The 19,145-nt window shown below is 48.0% G+C and overlaps 1 protein-coding gene across 2 annotated transcripts in view; it reads left to right on the top strand.

Annotated features, from left to right (window-relative positions):
• Nucleotides 1–19,145, top strand: part of ITPR1 (inositol 1,4,5-trisphosphate receptor type 1) — a 328,878-nt gene that overhangs the window by 291,207 nt on the left and 18,526 nt on the right. For both annotated transcript variants that reach the window (XM_034997067.1, XM_034997066.1), the window contains 5 exons: nt 3,946–4,141; nt 5,515–5,607; nt 6,790–6,929; nt 7,509–7,674; nt 10,410–10,570. In XM_034997067.1, coding sequence (XP_034852958.1) covers nt 3,946–4,141; nt 5,515–5,607; nt 6,790–6,929; nt 7,509–7,674; nt 10,410–10,570 — 756 coding nt within the window. The remainder of the gene's footprint in view (nt 1–3,945; nt 4,142–5,514; nt 5,608–6,789; nt 6,930–7,508; nt 7,675–10,409; nt 10,571–19,145) is intronic.

Below are 19,145 nucleotides of genomic sequence, written 5' to 3'. Positions count from 1 at the left end.
GTCCCCCTCACAGGGCTGCCACAGGGATTATCTGCAACTGTGCATGTCAGGGCCTTAGAATAGCACTACCACACAAGAAATGCTTAGCAATTCTAGCTATTATTACTGTCTTTGTCATCGCTTACTTCCTCTGCCATCCAAAACACCATAAAGAATTCACCTTTCAGGTCATCAGGATTAGCTCATTCCATTAGTGGTAGATGTTGGCAGGCTGAGGGAAATGGATTGTTTTACCTCCTTTTAAAATAGGCCTGGCTATAGTTTGAGGTTTTAGGTAAAGAGGTCTCTGGATATACTTGTGATGGCCATTATGTGGCCTATTTTGGTCACTCTGTATCAGAAATCTTGAGAGCTCCATGTATATTTCTGAGCCTTTTTGTCTCTTACAATAATGTCCCTGGATAAGGATCTGGTGTGTGTGTGTGTGTGTGTGTGTGTTTTAAAGATTTTTATTTATTTATTTGACAGAGACACAGCGAGAGAGGGAACACAAGCAGGGGGTAGTGGGAGAGGGAGAAACAGGCTTCCCACTGAGCAGGGAGCCAGATGCGGGGCTCGATCCCAGGACCCTGGGATAATAACCTGAGCTGAAGGCAGACGCTTAACGACTGAGCCACCCAGGTGCCCCAAGGATCTGGTTTTAGAGTCAGGGAGACCCATGTCCTCCTGGGCAAGGAGGCAGAGCTCAGTTGGAGGTCTCTCTCATCCCAACCGAGGGATCTCTCCCAAGAGACAGGAGATTCTGCTTCAGACAGTGCCATCTCTTCCTGGGAGGGTGTGACTTTGCCTACGTTCTGTGTCCCGTTGGCTTCGTTTCCCTGTCTCTACCTTCAAGTCCTCTGCTTTTGGTCCTTCGAGATGATGGCTGGCGCCCATGCTAGATGCAGGGCTGTTGTAGGGAGACAAACCAATACCGTCTCTGCCCTCACAGCCCTCACGGACCACAAAATCATCATTACCACCATTTACTGAATGTTTCCCGTGTGCTCTTTTCATACCGTCTCTCACCACGACTTCTGAGGTAGATGATGTCTGCAAATGACAGATGGCGAAAGGCGAAACAGGCTTGGTGAGGTTAGGTAACTTGCCCAGAGTCACCCAGTAAGTGCCAGAGACCGGATAGCAGCTGAGCTCTGGTGACTGCCGAGTCAGTTCATAAGCCCAGCTCCGAACTGCCTTTCATCTGAGCTCGTGAAAAAGTCCCTGCTTCGGTGTGGCTGGTATTTCCCAGTGCAGTTTGCATTCTTGCTTTCACGTCTCTCATCTGTCACAGAAACAGTAACTCCGAGCTGCCAGTGCTACCTGAGCTCAGCTCGCTTTTGGAGAACTCACCAGGATCCAACCAGATGGTGGCTGGATGCCTCTTGTATGTGTTTCTGGCTGTGACTTGTCTCTGACCTCAGGTGACATGTTACTTTTGCTATCAAAAGTAGAATTTAATGTGTTTACTGAGAATCACAGACAAGTACTGAAACCTGTGACAGAAAGGAGCTGGAGAGAGACCTCCAGCAGGGAAAACCCGTATCTCCCGAGGTTGTGAAAGCCCCACTCCAGCAGACCAGAAAAGGACAGTGGGAGAGTGGGGCCCCAGACTGGCTGAACCTGGTCTCGAGCCTGCATCCAAATGTGTCCTTAGAAAACGTTAACACCCCGAGATGAAAATGTGTCAAATTCATGGATGAGCAGGTAACAGGAGGAGAAATCCATATGGTCAGTAAACATGGAAGAATGTTCCACATTAATGCTAAATACAGATGTGCCAATTAAAACAACAGTGTGATGCCGAGCTGTACCTGTGATGTTTGGAAAGGTCCAAAGGCCTGAGCATGTCCAGGTCTTACGAGGGTGTCTGTAGTGGCCCCTGTCCCCTGACAGCATGGATCAGTACAGCCTTTCTGGAAAGCAGTGGGGCGATCGATATGTTTCTAGAAAGTTGCAACATTTGACCCAACAATTCCATTTCTGGAAATTCTCCAAAAAGAAATAACTGGACAAGTATGTGTAGAGGCAAGTACAGAGGTGTTCATCACAGCATTATTTTTAATGGCATGCAATTGGAAACATCTTGACTGTTTTAAAAAAAAGTAAATATTTTGGTTAAGTAGACTGGTTTTTCTGTACAGTGACAGTCTAGGTGATCATTTCTGACACAAAAATGTTCATGATTGCTTGGTGAAAGGGGCTGACTATATGCCAGTATTATGGTATATTGTATAACATTTTTCCAATGTAGTAGGGGCAGAAGAAATAACTTGAGTAGATGGTGGGGTTATTGGTGAATTTTGTTTTTCTTTGTGCTTTTTTGTGTTTTCAAAGTTTTCTCCATTGAACATGTGTCATTTTCCAATTAGAAGAAAGTTTCTCCTTTATAAAGTAATGCATGTCCATTGTCTTAAAGTCAGAAATTACAGATGAGTGGAAAAAGGAATTACTTGTCATCTCAATGACTTGGTGGCTATATAATCTTACAGTTCCTACCCCAGAACACAAGTGTCATTTGTTTATTGTCTGAAGTTGCTCTCACTTGCTGCTTCATAGTAGGTTGCTGGAAAATATTTAACTGTAATAGCAACATTAGCTTTTTGTACTCTTATATTGATGAAATGCCTTTCTTGCTTCCTTCCCTTTGAGTCTCCTACTTTACCTGGTGCCCCAACCACAGGTCTCAGGACACAGATTGGCCTTATGGAGGCAGAAGGGCTAATTGACCAGAAAATGAACTCAGATGTAAAACTATAAATTGGAAGGGACTCGGAGATTAGCTAGTTCAGAGAGGTTACATGGCTTGATCATCATCTTACTACAAATTAAAAGCAGAGTCAGGATTCAAACCCTTGTCCCCTGACTCAGTTGGCTGTGCAGTCATTCCCCAAAGCCGTGTGGAGGCAGAACCTTTAGAAGATTTGGTGTCAGCACAGAGACCACATTAAAACTAGCCCCCTGGTCCAAGAATAAGCCCACAGAGCTCTCCTCCACGGCTCTGTACTCTTCCTGCAGCCAAATATCTGAGAAAACCAGCCATCAGTACCACATACCTAGAAGTACCTACAGGCCAACTTCTTGCAAAGAGAAAGTAGTCTCTTAGAGAGGGCGAGCCGAGACTGTGAGCCCACAGTGCACTGCACGGGGTCTCCGCCCCCCCCCACACCTCCTCCCCCCATTAGGGAGATGGGAAGGGTTTAGGCTTCCTGGTGTGTTACCACCACCAGTGTCCCTGCCATGAGCTGTGTGACCTTGGCCCAGTCCCTTCATCAGGAAATGATCCTTAGCATTTACTGTGCGTACTCAGCATGTAAGTGCAGCTGTATGCCATGCACTGGACGCAGTACACATCACGTAGCTAGGGTTCACAGCAGCACCCTGTCCTCCCGTCTGGAGATGAGGAAACGGAGGCTCAGTGGGGAGGAGAAAGTACCTAGCCCACTGTCCTGATGTCCTGTGCTTGAGCTAAGATTGCCCCTCGCACTCCAGAGTCCCTGCTGCCTACGCTGGCCTGCTGTATGTGGCCTTCCCTGTGAGACTCCAAGCTCCGGGAGGACAGGGCCAGGGCTGGTCCAATCCTGTATGCAGAGTGGCTGGCCCTTAGCAGAAACTCAGCAACTACTCCCTACACAGACGCATGCCAGGACCCTCATCACTTTGCTCTCCCTTACCTTCTGAAACCCACTGGTACTACCCTGTATTTTCTCCATCTTCAGGACCTCTCAACTGTATGAGTACCACTGGAAATTGCTCTTGCTTCCTGCCCACCTTTTCTAGGCTAATGTTTCCCATCTCCGTTTTCACTAAGACAAGCAGTATAAAGTGTTAAGATAATAGAATGCTTTTGAGTTTCTAAAAGGGTAAATTCTCTATAAATCAAGTTTTCATTATGAGATATTTGTGTACATCTAACCTAGAGGCTTCTTAAAACTCCCACTGTCTTCTCTTTGTTCATTTTTAAAGCTTTTTGATTTGGTATACAGAGAAGAGACTCTGCTTAATGTCATTAAAAGTGTCACTCGCAATGGACGGTCCATCATCTTGACAGCAGTTCTGGCTTTGATCCTGGTTTACCTGTTCTCAATAGTGGGCTATCTTTTCTTCAAAGATGATTTTATCTTGGAAGTAGATAGGTTGCCCAATGAAACCGCTCTTCCAGGTGAGTTTGAGATCTTCGGATCTTTTTAATGTTAAGAGAACAGTTCTTGATTGTAAGTGAACTAAAGAGAACGATGACTTTAGCAATGTGGGTATCTCCCTAACACTCAGACTATGAATTCTGATTCCAGGGCTTGGTTCTCACTTTATTCCAAGGGTGGTTTGGTAGGTCAGATGCTGAGTATAAGGGTCCAGAGCCTACATTTAACTTATTCACTAAAGTCAGTTTTTAAAAGAATACAACTTATTCAAAAATAATTTGATCCTATATATCGAAAGCACAGGGGGATGCATCCCTCTGGCTTGGTAAATCTACTTCTAGGAATTTATCCTTAAAGGAAAAACCTGCTGAAACAGATGTATATGGAAGAATGTTCACTGCAGTGTGAAAGTGGAACCAGTCTAAACTTTGAGTATTCCATTAGAGTGTCCTATGGGGTGGCATCCCCTGCAGAGAGGGCACATCTTTGTAAACCTTCAAGGAAAAGCACCCACAAAAGTGTGGTGGGAAATTGCAGAATAATAACTATAATAGGATCCACATATATTTTTTAAAAATGAAAAGACTCATATATGTCTTTTAAAATATGGAAGAATATTACCTCCCCCCAGCAGTGGCTGTCTCTGGGGCTTTTTTTTTTTTTTTAACTGTATGCAAGTTTGACAGTGAGCTTACATTATTTTTATAGAGAGAAAACAGAAGTCATTTCCACTTTTGAGAATGAAATAAAATGATCATATACTTGAGTGATACCCAAATGTTCCTTGTCTCAATTAAAATATTTTAACACCATTAAGTGAAAGATTGCTGGGTTGTTTTGTTTTGTTTTGTTTTTAATCAGGTAGCCAGAGGCCCCAAGTCCAGTGAACAAACTAGAATTATTATCACTGACTAAGCCAGGCAGCCTTGTTCTCCCAAATGCTGCATTCTTGGCATGTAACTCTAGCCTCCAAGTTGACACTAAGTGAAATTTGCTGCCAACCATCTTAGGGTTCCGAACTAAACTGGTCTGGACCTTGGATTTCCGTTCCTGCTCGCTGACGCTTTTTGTGCAGACTTGGTGTAAATCTTGCTGGAGTCTGTACGTACAGTAGTATTTGTCGAAGAGTTTCAGCTGTGTGTCTTTAAAGTTGGAGAGGTGCTATTTAAGTGCGATATTTCTAGTAAGCCTACAGGAATTGACATTTCTGGCTTCTTTCCCATCCAGATCACCAAATGAAAGTGTAAATTGTATCTCTGCCTTGAATTTATATGCAGGAATGTAGGGTGTTATTTATGTAAAGAATTGTTTAATCAGCCGTGAATTGGGGACTTCAAACATTTTAACCATATGCTGCCAGATTGTTCATCATAAAATTTCCTCTCTTTCCCAGGAGCCAGCGAGAGTTTGGCAAGCGAGTTCCTATACTCTGACGTGTGTAGGGTGGAGACTGTGGAGAACTGCTCCTCTCCTGCACCCAAAGAAGGTAGGACCTTGGAGGCTTAAGCCCCATGTTAGTGTTAGGCTCCTCTGGAAGCTTAGATGGTGCACAGGACATTGGAAGCAGATGGAAGCAGATTTATTGTTCAGAAGTAAGGCCAGTAGCGAAGGGGAAAGGCTGGGAGAGAGGAGGGAGATGAAGGGAAAAGAAGGCTACATGGGAAGAAAATACCTGCTTGGTTGATTCAGCGACTATTTACTGGGTGCCCCCTATTTGCCAGGGACTATGTTGTACTCTAAGATACACCAGTATGATGGAGGAGGCAGGGAAGCACCTAGGTGATTATTAGACGTATGTTAAATGCTAGGAATAAGGAGGGAATACAGAAGATAGGCACCCAGAGGTGATAGTTAAACTAAAACAGTAGAATCTTGGACAGTGGAGGAGGGTTAGATGTTCCAGTTATTCCAGGGAATAAGGCGTCTAAAGGCTTGGAAGTAGAATATAGTGTGTTAAAGGAGATAATGATCATGAGGAAGAGTAGTAGCAAGAAATGAAGCCAGAGAGGTCAACAAAAGGCCAGATCACAAAGGGTCTTACATGTTAGGCTGAGGAGGTTAAACTTCACCCAAAGGACGAATAGATGTTAAAGTGGGGCGGGGGGAGTGATATGATGAGATCTGTTTTAGCAAGACCATTCTCCCTGCAACTGCTGAAAAGAACAAGATAGGCAGCAAGACATGGTTCTTCCTCCAAAAATGATTAAGAATGGACAGCGTCCAGTATAAAGCTATTTATCCAGGGGACCTGCTGTAAAACGTCGCTGGATTTAGCCAGCGAGGAGCTAGGTCCTGTGGGATTACCCTCAGCTGAGAGACGAGATGCTTGTGATTCGGAGTATTAAGCAACTTATCTAAGGTCAAATGCCTGTTCAGAGCTGGGACTGGAGTTTAAATCTGAAAAGGATAGGGAGTATTTTGGATTTAATATAGGGAAGGGCAGTTCTGACTTGGCTTGAGAAACAAGCAAGGGTTGGTGATGAAAACAGAATTGCCCCAGGTAACTTCAGCTTTTTGAAAGAAGGTATATGACACTTGATTCCTTAGTTTTATTCTTTCTTGTTCCTGTGTGTAGCTGGTGAGCTGGCATTCAGGGAACACCATCTCAAAATCATGGTCTCTCTTTTCCCACACGTTGTAAATCTGTTGTTACTCACCGTGTTCATAGAGCCGGTCCTTGCAGAAGAGACGAAGCAAGACAAAGAGCACACGTGTGAGACGCTGCTGATGTGCATCGTCACGGTGCTGAGTCATGGGCTGAGGAGCGGGGGCGGAGTAGGAGATGTGCTCAGGAAGCCATCCAAAGAGGTAGCTGGATCCTGAGGGGAACGGAGAGTGGGGGGGGAGAAGGGCAGAAGGGGCGGGGGCGGGGGGGGCAGGGGGCGGGGGGCCAGAGCACAAGGCAGAGAGCTTGCGCAGAAACCCACGACAAAGCAGAGCTGGTGTAGTGCGGAGTAGATGTGCAGAGCTAGCTAGCTGAGGCTTCCTTCTCTCCACTGCCCACCCTGGAGCGGGGCGAGGACCCCTGCCCTGTGGGACGGGGCAGCTCCCACCCTCCGCTCAGGGCACAGAAATGCTTGTTGCCCCCCGGGCCGGGTCTGGCCTACCTGAATACATGTCCAAGACCCCTCAGATGCCAGGGAGCTGCTCTCGTGCACATGCCACACGACATTGGCAGAACCGACCCTTTGGACAACGGGTGTGAAAAAGAGACACAGCTGTGACTTTTCAAGTTTGCTGTCCAGTTTAACTTGTGACAGAGCAGACCCGTGGGGTGAGGGTGAGCCACGAATGTTGGGCCCATTGGCAGCCTCTTCCTTCTGCCCTGAGCTCTGCAGACCAAAGGGCAGTGGGGTGACCTCACTGATGGAGACGCCTCTTTTCTAGGAGCCCCTCTTTGCCGCTAGAGTGATCTATGACCTCTTGTTCTTCTTCATGGTCATCATCATCGTCCTTAATCTGATTTTCGGGGTCATCATTGACACCTTTGCTGACCTGAGGAGTGAGAAGCAGAAGAAGGAGGAGATTTTAAAGACCACATGCTTTATCTGTGGTGAGTGTGGCAGCCCAGCTTTCGCAGGGAAGCTCAGGCTCCACGGACCGGACGGGCTGCCCGCAGGCTTTCTGTGGCGAGGCGCCGCTGCCTCGTCAAGCCTCCCTGCCCCTGGCATTGGGGGTGCCTTTCCTCTGCCTCCCTTCTGCTGGGAGGTGTTTGCAGCCGAGGGACCCGAGCGGCAGTTCCCAGTGCCAGTGAGTCTGCAGGAATGAAGGTTCCTGTGGCAGACATGTGATCGCACATAATTTGAAATGAATGTGTCTTGGGGTCTTTTCATTTTGGGGGGGCTGCCGAGCATCTCTTGGCCCCCTTCTAAGTAACTAGACTGGACATCTTTCATCTGGTGCCAGCCTGTGGATGTCTCCACTGCAGATGGTAGCGGGCGTTAAATGAAAGAATATTCCCCTCAGAGGGTATGGTGGAGGTGTTCAGAGCCTGGGCTCAGGACTCAGACCTGGGTTCTGATTAAGTTTCTGCTGCTTCCTAGGCACATAATCTTGGCATAGTCGCTTCACTCTCTGTACTTTGATTTTCCATCTGCAAAATGGGTACAATAATATGTACTTCTCTGCATTATTGTGGGGCTAAGAGAGCTGGTCCGTGTAGCCCTCCTAGCACAGAACCTGCACATTGTAGGCGCTCAATGAGAAGTAGTAGACGGGTGCCTGGGGTGCCCAAGAAACCATGGTCAGTATAGCCACAGGGGGTACGTGGAAATGTATACGAATCACGTAGGAATCTGGCAGCTGAGTGGTCATTTCATGATTATTGATAATACAGTAACTGTGAATATATAAATTTCCTACTGGTACATCTACTCAAAAAATGAGCATTTTCCATTTAAAAACGTAAATCTGCTTTTTGCCCCCTTAAAACCACTTCAAGCCTTTTGTTTTGAAATAATCCCAGAATTACAGAAAAGTGATAAGAATGATACAAAGAATTTCTATCTACTCTTCATCCAGAGTCCCCAGATATTAATGTCTTACTTCATTTGCTTGTTCATACACACGGTTTTTCTTATAGTCTGAGATCCACTGGCATGATGCCCCTTGATCCCGAAGTATTTCAATATGTATTTCCTAAACAAGAAGCTTCTCTCATAAATATGCAGTATAGTTACTAAGATTAGGAAATTAGCAAAGATACCATACTGTTACTCACTCTGCAGACCCTATTCATATTTCACCCTTTATCCTAGTAATGCCCTTTATAGCCAGTGGAAGCCCAGGTCATGTTGCATTCCATTGTCACGGCTCTTTAGCCTCTGTTGACATTTTTAATGAGTATGGTCAGTTATTGTGTAGAATGTCCGTTAGGTTGGGTTTCTCTGATGTTTTCTCATGGTAGAATTGGGGTCATGCGTTTTCTGTAGGAACATCAAAGAAATGTTTATTCTCCTCAGTGCATCATTTCAGGAGGCACAGGATGCCTATTCCTCTTATAACTGGTGATATTAACTCCAGTCACTTGGTTAAGGTGGTGATCGCCAGGTTTGTCCACTAAAGGTTAGGGTTTTTCTCTCTTTGTAGTTAGGAAACATTTATGAGGAGATATTTTGCAACCATGTAAATATCCCATTATTCCTCAAATTAAACATTTATCCACTAGCTTTAATGTCCACTGATGTTTCCTGCCTGCCTCTTTTATTAGCATGGCTGTCCCTTGATGATTTTATTATTTTATTATTTCTACATTTGTTAGTTGGCTTTTTAAGAAAGAACTTTCTCTTCTCATGTAGGTATGTATACTATATATGTATTAATACATATTAATTTTGTATTTGTGACAACATGGATTCCTGTATTTTTATTTAATCCAGTGGATTATAATCCTTTAATGTCATTATTTGTTTTGATGCTCAGATTGCCCCAGATGTGTCCTGCCCTTCAAGCTGGTTTCTCTGTTTTGTCATGTCACCATAATGTTTTGTGTACTTCCTTACTTTATTAGTGCCATGAGATAGTCCAGGTTCAAGCTTAACTTGTGTCTCCCTGACCCGGCCCTGGCATCGCCCATTTTTCCAAAAAGCCCTGGTTCTTTTTAGTGGAGAAGGGTATTTAGAAGCTAGGATCCGGGGACCAGGTGTGCACATTCCTGCCACTGTACCCCTGCTCCCAGGGCTTATTAGGGTGCAGATCTAGCATAGACATGCACAAACACACCCGTGCGTATTTGTGTGCACATACACGTGCCATACACTTCTGTGTCTGTTTTTATATACATCTGAAAAAGGATGCGTTCATACCCATACCTCTCATTCCAGTTCACCATTACAGTGTTTCTCCCTTTCCATAGTTGTGCTCCCTTCTTTGACAGAAATCTAGCTCCCATTATACATCATATATTTTCCTGCTCCATCCAAGAATCCACAGAAACTAGTTTCAAATAGTGGCTCACCCAGACCTCTACAAAATACAGACTTACCAGCTGAAGTTCAAAATGTGTTTAAGGTTCTCCCCCCGTTCCCTGACAAGGCCACTAAGGCACGTGGAGACTAAACAGTGACTGGGAGAGGGCAGAGGTGGGATGCAGACCCAGGGCCATCTTCCCCACAGCCTGGGTTTCCCTGTGGGGATGTAAAAGGGAATGCATGGTGGAGGCCACCAGAATCCAACTCTGCACAAAGATGGGGACTAGACCCGCAGCCTCCCCTGCGGACAGTTCTCTCGCAGACTTTTCTGCTTCGTGGCTGCTCACTTGGGGCTGGGGGCTTTTCCATCTCTCCGTAGGCTTGGAGAGAGACAAGTTCGACAACAAGACTGTCACCTTTGAAGAGCACATCAAGGAAGAACACAACATGTGGCACTATCTGTGCTTCATCGTGCTGGTAAAAGTGAAGGACTCCACAGAGTACACTGGGCCTGAGAGCTACGTGGCAGAAATGATCAAGGTGAGCCGGAAGCTCCTGGAGGCGGCTCACACTTGGGCCGGGACCGCAGCTCTGTCCTCGGGGCGAGCAGCACCGTACAGGAGCCAGCGAGCAGGTCACACAGCAGAAAAAGAACGTCTAATGTGTCCTGGGCTACTGAGCTCTTAGCCTAGGTGAGGTATTAGACTCTAGAGTTTGTGTGTCCTCTCAAGTGAACTGCAGAAGCACCAGACAGGTGGTATCATCCCCATTTTAAAGGAGGAAACAGTGAGGCTCCACGACATTCGAACACGGCCACCTAACTGGGGCTGGGCTTTTAACCTAGATCTAACCCCACAACCTGATTTCCCATCTCTGCGTACTCAGCCTCTTTTCTTCGTCATGGATCCTTTTCTTTTTTCTCCTTAAATAAGACCTGGTCCCTAAGAGATAACTTTAAATAATGATCAGTTGATGGAATTCATTCAGCCTGGTTTATTTGCTCATTTGTTTGGCCTCAGTCTAGCCTTTCTGGGAGATGCATTGCTAATCATTAGGAAGGGATCATATAATGGAGGAATTGGAGTCCCGAATTAATCTTCTTGCTGTTGGGGAGCGTGACCGCCGTGTCCTGGGAAGAGGGGAAGCTGCCCCGGGTTTCCAGAGCACTCCTCTCGGTCAGGACTTTGCAGAGGTACCAAACGTGTGCTGTGGGGCTCCCAGGGCAGCTGTCCTTTCATACCTGTGGTTTCTGAACTTCATTAAAATGTTCAGGGGCATTGGTAAAGCGACGGGGCCTGAACTGTGAAGTCTAGGGAGCCTCTGTGATTTACACGAGCTCGCTCTGGGGAGAGGGGGCTACAGTTCACTGACTCTCCTTCCAGTTGCCAAGGACTTAAGCACTCAGCCTGATAATGAGTTATCCTAAACGGACCCGTCTGTGTTTTTTATGCAGATGTGATTTTAAAGCTTTTACTATAAGGAAATCTCAGGTGATGTCTGTTCCTGTAAATAGCATCATTCATATGCGGCAGACTCAGGCAGGCTTTTAGTTTTATTGCTGGCAGGCCAGCAGTCACATGGCAATATTCTTGAGCACCCCACCCCCACCCCCATAGAACACCAGCTTGGAGGCCTCTGCAGGTTCCGGAGGGCTTTCGGGCGATTCTGTGACATGTGTACCTTTGAGGTCCTTAACGTCAAATTCCATGCTTCTCAAATTTTAACATACATAGAACTCACCTGGAGATGTGGTGAGGGTTTGGATTCGGATTCAGGGGGCACCGTCAGGACTTGAGAGGGTGCACTTCCGGCAGGTGGGGGGACGCTGAAGCTGCAGGCTGGTGGGTCATGCTTGGAGTAGGAAGCATCCAACAGAGGAGACAAAACAATGCTGATTGAAGAAATGATCCTCTGAACTGGTGATGTGAGTGCCGAGGAGAGGGATTCTTAATAATCTCTAAGTATTTAGCACTCTATGGCTTGTAAAGCTCTTTCACATCTAGTACTGTGTTTGATAAAATTACCCTTAGTGGGGAACCATTCAGAAAGAACTTAGAGGGTAGAGAGAAATGGATGAGGTTTTACAGCAGAGATGACTTTTATTATTTTTTTTCTTAAAGATTGTATTTATTTATTTGACAGAGAGAGACACAGCGAGAGAGGGAACACAAGCAGGGGGAGTGGGAGAGGGAGAAGCAGGCTTCCTGCTGAGCAGGGAGCCTGACGCGGGGCCGATCCCAGGACCCTGAGACCATGACCCGAGCCGAAAGCAGACGCTTAACGACTGAGCCACCCAGGCGCTCCCAGAGATGACTTTTAAAGGGGTGTTGAAAGAGAGAGAGTCATAGATTAGCGGAAGGAGAAGAGAAAAAAAATCAGCCGAGAGGGAAAAAAGGCAGGAGTTCCCAAATGTGGCTGCTGGGTGTGCTCCCTAACAGATGAAAGCCAGGATCAGGGTTAGTGACAGGGACTGCACCACAGCCGCAGGGAGGGAGCAGACAGGGAGGCGGCTGGTGGCACCGTGCCAGGTGGGAGCAGATCTGTTGTTAATTAGGAATTCTGTTGGTTGCCAGGGCAGATTTTCGGCTAGGTCTCCAGGGTCAGGACACATTAACTGAAAAGTTCTCCTAGCCCATCTTTTCCTCCGATTGTTGATATTGCCAAATGAAGATACTTGGTCAGCATTCATGGGACAGCGACCCGTCTGCATGCACACACAAATACCTTCATTCGCATTAAGTCCTGTAATGGGTAGAGGAGAGGACCTCTAGTTTTTACCCTTGTCACACATTCTTTTTCTCCTTCACTTTGTTTGCTTCTCTCGAAAGTATTTGTGCCCTGTCTTTAAATCTTCAGGGGCCAGTTTTAAAGCTTTCTGTTAATCACCTTACTTAACCGTCACAGAAAACTCTGGCGCACTTTAAGGTTTCTGTCTCAATCGTCAATCGTGAAGACTTAAAGGAGCCTTGTGAGCAGTCACCTGGTGAGGATTAAGGGCCAGAAGTCACCCCCCAGCCTCCCACCGAGCCTGCTTAGAGCCCATTGCTTGGCGACGCTTTGAAAAACCCAGCATTCAGTGTACTTTCCTCATCCACATCATTCTTAAATTGTACCAGAACTTCTTGTCAAAAGGCCTAAAAATATGTAGCATCAAAAAATTCTTAACTCTGAGTGTCAAAGTTGCTGAGGAACCAGATATTTCATGCCCTTAGTGAGGGCTCAGGGAAGGGTTAGATGCACCGGCTGAAAGGCTGTGCCTTTGGCCAACACCATTTTCAGTGGTCACATGAGTCCCTGCCGGCCACTCCCTGGAGAGCACTCGCCACAGGAGGGTAGACGGGGGCTGTTCGGCTGGAAGCCCAGGGGAGCTCAGAGCTGCGGGGGAGCAGGCCACATGTCCGTGGCAGACCCATTCGGTCATACCCTGTGGAGGCAGCCACGGCCCAGAGACGAGTTCCTCTCAACATTCCTCCTGAGGAGGCAGGCCTCCTGCTCACCGCTTCTGGGAGGAGAAGGCTGGTGATGTCTTTGAGAAGCCGACTCTATTACTCCAGGATCAAGGAGAGGGGGGCAGCTAACAGCGTCAGAGAGGGAAGGAAAAGTCAGCTACCCTTTTGCTTACTTCACGTCCCAAAAGAAATCGCGACAGGCTTTTTTGGGACTTGGGTTTCTCAGGAAAACCACCTCTTGCCTAGTGGCCAGAGGCTGGGGGTTTTAAGCTCTCCCTGAGCTCATGAATTAAGATCCTGGAGACTCATTAAGAACCGTGAAGTAACAGCTGCCCATAGACAACCCAGAAGAAGCAAACAGAAGAGGCCCCGGCTGGTCACTTGGAGGTAGAGGAGGAGCTTCACAGCTGCCCGGGAAACAACTCCCTGCAGACCGTGGTGTCAGGGATGGTAAATAGATTTTCATCTCAAAAAAAAACATGGAGACGGTGCGCTTCTTGCCAGAGATGGCAGCAGAGAACTTGGCAGTCAGATGTTCAGCCACACTTAATTTTCATTGAAACATGATAGAAGATTGTATATTCTCTTCTCTCTCCTTCTGGTCATGCCCTCTCTCCTTCCATTAGAGATGCACTATTCCCGGCAAAGCCAAGGCCAGGCTCATGCCTACCATGAAGTCCTTGCTCCCTAAGCATTGGATTCGAAGGCAGAGAATCCAGGATGTGAGTCTCGGCTCTGCTTCTTCCGAGCCACGTAGCCCCAGGAAGTCATGGGGCTTCCCTGACCTGGGTTGCTGTCCGGAAATGGGGGTTAACAGCACTTCCCGTGTCCACTGGGTGATGGGACCAAGGTAAATGTGGGGGACCGGGGTGGGGCTGGTGGGCCCTTGAGGAGGCAGGGAGTGGATGCCAGCAGGGCCAGACGGACACACAGAGCAGTCGGCAGGGCACCAGAGCCCTGCCAGCAGAGAGCTGACGCAAGCATCGTGTCCTGCACTTCACGGCTGTGTAAGATGCCTTGGCTGCTGGCACGCTGTTGCTAAGAAAAGTCAGAATGGGCATCTTGACGCCAAGACGTTCCTCCCATGGAAAATTCCTGCTTCTTCCTTGCTCTTAAATTTAAATGTTTTAAGTGCTCTTAAATGTTGGAGCAGGACAAAGTTGACATTCTCACTCTTTCTCCATCGAACAGGCCTCAATACCGGGGACTCGGACCCATGTGTTCAGCTGCGTCCTCCACTCACAGTCATTACCCACGACCAGGAGTTGGGGTGACGTGGGGAGTGGCCCCCGGGTCTGTGTATGAGATGCTGTCATGATTGCCCCGGGTTCTGTGCACATGGCCGAAGCGGGTGCTGTCGCTGGCACTGCGTGGGGGGAGCCCAGCACCCCCGTACCTCCATGCAGAACGGACAGTGCCGTTTGGATGGGAGAGGCAGCCTCAGATTCGTTGACTCAGGCCCCAGACAGGGCTGTACTTACAGAGAAATGTGACTACAGAGTGACCTCACTTAGCCCCGGCAGCTCAGGGCAGGAGAAAAACCCCTGAGCTTCCTCTCTCCATAGCAACTGGATGTTTGGGGCTACCATGCAGAGTTTTAGTGGCAGCCTTTATGAGAAGCAAAGTTTTATTAGCCCTGAACTACATTTAAATTTTCACGATAATTGATGTACCACATGCTCTTCTTAAATAATTTAACATTCTTTGACTTCTCTCTCCTGCTGACTGAAATGAGAATGTGTTAGTCCATAGACGATGATTTGATAGGCCATACAATCAGATATATTTAACCTGGATAAGTGGTAAATTAGTTGTATCTTTGCCTGAAGGAATTTAAATATTGCACAGTGGGCAAGTTGTACATAAAAGATTAAATACAGGATTCCCAGCGACGATTCAGCAGCCCAATTTTCTGTGACAGTCTAGCTCAGGAGAAAAGCCAGTGCTTAATCTGTTAAGCAGACTAAGTTATTCTTGAAAGTTAAAAACTCCAGAAATATTAAGAAGGAAGGTCAGTAAAGAAGACCAAACTATAATTTAATAAATAGCATCTATTTTGTTAATGAAATAGATTTCCCTTCGGTATCTTGGAATTCTACCTTGAAAAATAAGTTCTATTTTCAGAGGCGTGTGTTTGAGTGAATGGCCGGGTGGTCAGGCGGAATATTCTTCATCCATATTTCAGCATCCCCCGCTCCCTGGAGCTACTCTGGCCCCTTCTCTTCTCCAGGAGGGCGCGCTTAACTGACAACTGGGCCGGCTGGGGAGAACCTCCTCCCGCCACAGCCTGAGTGTCAGGAGATAGGCCGCTGCTTCCGGAGGAGTGGACCGGGCTGTGCTTTGCTGTAACAATGGCAGATTGGATAATAACTCTAATAATAGGTCATGTTTAATCAGTATGCACTGAAATAAATGCTTGGCATGCATGGTCCCGTGTAATCCCCAGAACAGCATTTGTAGGTGGCGCTGCCACCATTTTACAGGTGGGAAACTGAAGCCCAGCCAGGGTGAGCAGCTTCTCCAGGGTCCCCCTGCTGGGAAGGGCTGCAGCTGAGACTCCCATCCAGGGCTGCTGAGTCAGAACCCACCCTGGGGCTGTCCTGACATGCGCACGTGCAGCGTGGTTCCCTCTGTGTTCACGCACAACCCTCTGTGTCAAGGACGTGCCGCCGTTGGTCAGGCTGAATCTGGTTTTCCTGCCTTGGACTGGCTTATCTCCCAGGAGAATTAGCCACCTTGAAAAGAGGCCAGGCCCGGCAAAGGCCCCACTGGGGTAGGGAGAAGGACCTCCTGGGTGATGCTGACTGGCTAACGCACAAACCAGCGAGACGGAAGCTCGGTGCATTCGATGCGTGTTAGTTCTCTGAGCTGCTGCCAGCACTGCTGGTTAGGCAACCACCTGGAGTCGAATACTCCAGGGGGTTGTAGACATGACGAGAGTTGGGGAGAGGCAGAGCCAACTCTTGCAAAGGGTGTATCTGAAATAGGGGTTAATTCGGACTTGGTAAAACCTGAGAAACGTCATTACCCTCCCCTGAGCCTGGAACAGGGAATGATATTCCCTTCGGTGGCCACTATTTGAGGGAAGAGAGGTGTCTAAGTTAAAGGGGAAGGAAGATTCGCCAGAACCATAGACAGACGGGCTTCCACACCAGGGTGACTCATCTGCATAGTTAGAACTCCCTGATAATTAGAATGTCTGATCCATCATCCTTTAAGCCTGGTGCTGACTTTTTCTCACAGTGAAAATAGACCGCTCTTGACTTCTCTCCCTGCCCCCTCCATCCCTCCGTCTCTCTCTCTCTCTCTCATGCTCACACACTATTCCACTAGAGATTTTCCAGTTTGTTCCATCTTGTATTAATTCACTTGACCTCTTCAGAAACTAGTTGTATAGGGTTATAAAAGCAAAGAAACAATTTTCCAAGTCTAAAGTAGTATCAGGTTAGCCAGTGAAATGCTCTTAGAAAATAGTGCCCCAGATAGGAAGGCCGAGTCCAGGAGCCTGCATTCCTGGAAAATGCTTTACTGAAAGCCCAAGTCAATTTGCATCAAAAAAGCCATGTAAGAGAGAGAGAGAGCTCTTTTTGGTTGGAAAATACCTCTTGGGTAAATTTCCCAAGCAAATAAATTCTTTTAGCAAATAAAGCACTACTGAACATCTAAGAGGAAGATTCGAAAGCCATAGGGCATCTGGCCTCAGCACTTGTGTTTATCTGTATTCGATAAGAAGACACAGGAAGCAAGCACAGTCAGAAAGCAATGTGTTAACAAGGGCAAAAGATCAAAATGGGAACTGAATTACCTACAAGTCACTGCCTTCTTTTAAAAGGGGAACTGACACAAGTCTCGCACCTTTCTTGACCCGAGAGAGAGCCTGGTGCTATGAAGTCTGCAGACAGGCACTTTCCAAAGTGAGGGCAGCGGCTTTCTGCCCGGAGGAACTGGGTAAAGGGACCAAAGGGAATCGCTCCGCACAGAAACACAGAAACAGGAGAGCAGGAATGAGTGGTGTTTCCTAATCAGATAAAAGCAAGGCCCTGGAAGTCTGCAGGGGAGGGGTGCTGGCAGGGGCGGTGTGAGCCGGGAATGTCCGTGTGGACACAGCCGTCCTGGAGGGTCTCGGCCCCAGGCAGTGAGAATTCGGGAGTCCCTAGCAGCCAGGACTTGGGAGTCCAGGAGAGGTCAGCAGCCTGTGCAGCCACCTCCCCCCCACCCATCCCCCTCATCTGTGCTTCATCACGTGCCGGGCAGGCTGCTTCCACGCAGATGTGCAGTAATGGGCTCGGACTTTTATTATGGAATTCCAGGGAGGATGCTGGGAGGAAGGGAGTGCCTTGGTAAGCTCCTGGGACAGAGATTTCGGCACTGGTCGTGCTGTATCATCAGCTTCCCTGCCTGACTTAGGGGGGCTGCACGCCTAGATGAAAATGTCCCCTGGGCTCCAGAAGTCCTTAGCCGTGCGTGAGGATGTGGCCTGTGAGGCTCTCCAATACGATTCCCAGCATGCTCCCGAAGTTAGCCGGCACCACGGCAGAGTTCGAGAATATCAGAGCAAGGGAGACGTGGAGAGGGGTTTGGCACTTGCTCTTCAGTGGCTGGAAACAGCGCGTCAGCAGCACTGGACTCGCCTCCCAGCCAGCCAGACGGGCTCTCGCCCCACCCTCCGCACTTGAGCTCGGGTTCGCGGCGGTGCGAGCGGCATGGGGCAGTTGCTGGGCTTGTGCTTCCCCGCCCGCGCTTACCACACGCTCTGCCCTCTCGTCTAGAGGCTCTGAAGTCACCCCCTGTCCCGCTGCGCACTTCACAGGTGCCTTCTTCTTCTTATGAAGCACTTGGCCCTGGGACCCCAGGTCTGCACTGTCCTCCGAACTCTGCACAGCCTGACCGTCACAGAGGGTGCGTGAGGCACTGTTGGTAACAGTGGAGTGGGGCAGAGCCATAATCTGCCTGAGAGGGCTTTCTGTGCTAACTTAGCGGACAGGGAATGCAGTCCACCCAGCGAGCCCGTGCAGACGTGGAGCGCTGTATGCAGCAACTGTTCGACCAGTCAGCTGAAGACTGCGTTCACCACCGGTGCTGGTCTCCCCACTGTGAGCTGGTCCAAGGATGTCTGCACATGCTTGTGTCTGTACATAAGTACCTGCTTACACAGTTCCCCCAACTCAGCAGACATGGTAACTCCAGAAATGTATTTTTCTCCCCTTCACACGCTGGACGTGCCTTCCGCTCCTTGCCCCAGTGCTGACCCCACCGGGCTGCCTTCCTGGTCGCCTGCCATCCCAGACACCCTAACTGCACTCGAAACTCCTTCGTTTCCTCCTGAATCTAAACACTGATTGTAACTGATACAGCTTACTTGATTATAAGAACACAGTATGTAATGCATAGAACATATAGAATATGTTGACTATTGATGCCCATCAGCAGTAGGCTGCCGTTAAGTTTTTGGGGAGTCACAAGCCCTATGCAGATTTTCACGGTGCGGGAGTCAGTGCCTCTGAACCTCCATGATGTTCAAGGGCTAACCGTGCCTACACTCAGGAGTCTTTAAGATACCTCCTGATAACGAGGCCTGCAAGCGTGCTGCTAAGGAATGTGGGAATTGTAGGTGTAGTCCTGCATGTGTGCAGCTTACACAGGTGGACAAGGCTCTCAGCTTCTCC

Source organism: Mirounga leonina, unplaced genomic scaffold, assembly GCF_011800145.1.
Source record: "Mirounga leonina isolate KUSES-001 unplaced genomic scaffold, KU_Mleo_1.0 Mir_94, whole genome shotgun sequence".
In the NCBI taxonomy this organism is placed as follows: domain Eukaryota; kingdom Metazoa; phylum Chordata; class Mammalia; order Carnivora; family Phocidae; genus Mirounga; species Mirounga leonina.
This window is presented reverse-complemented; position numbering and strand designations above follow the sequence as displayed.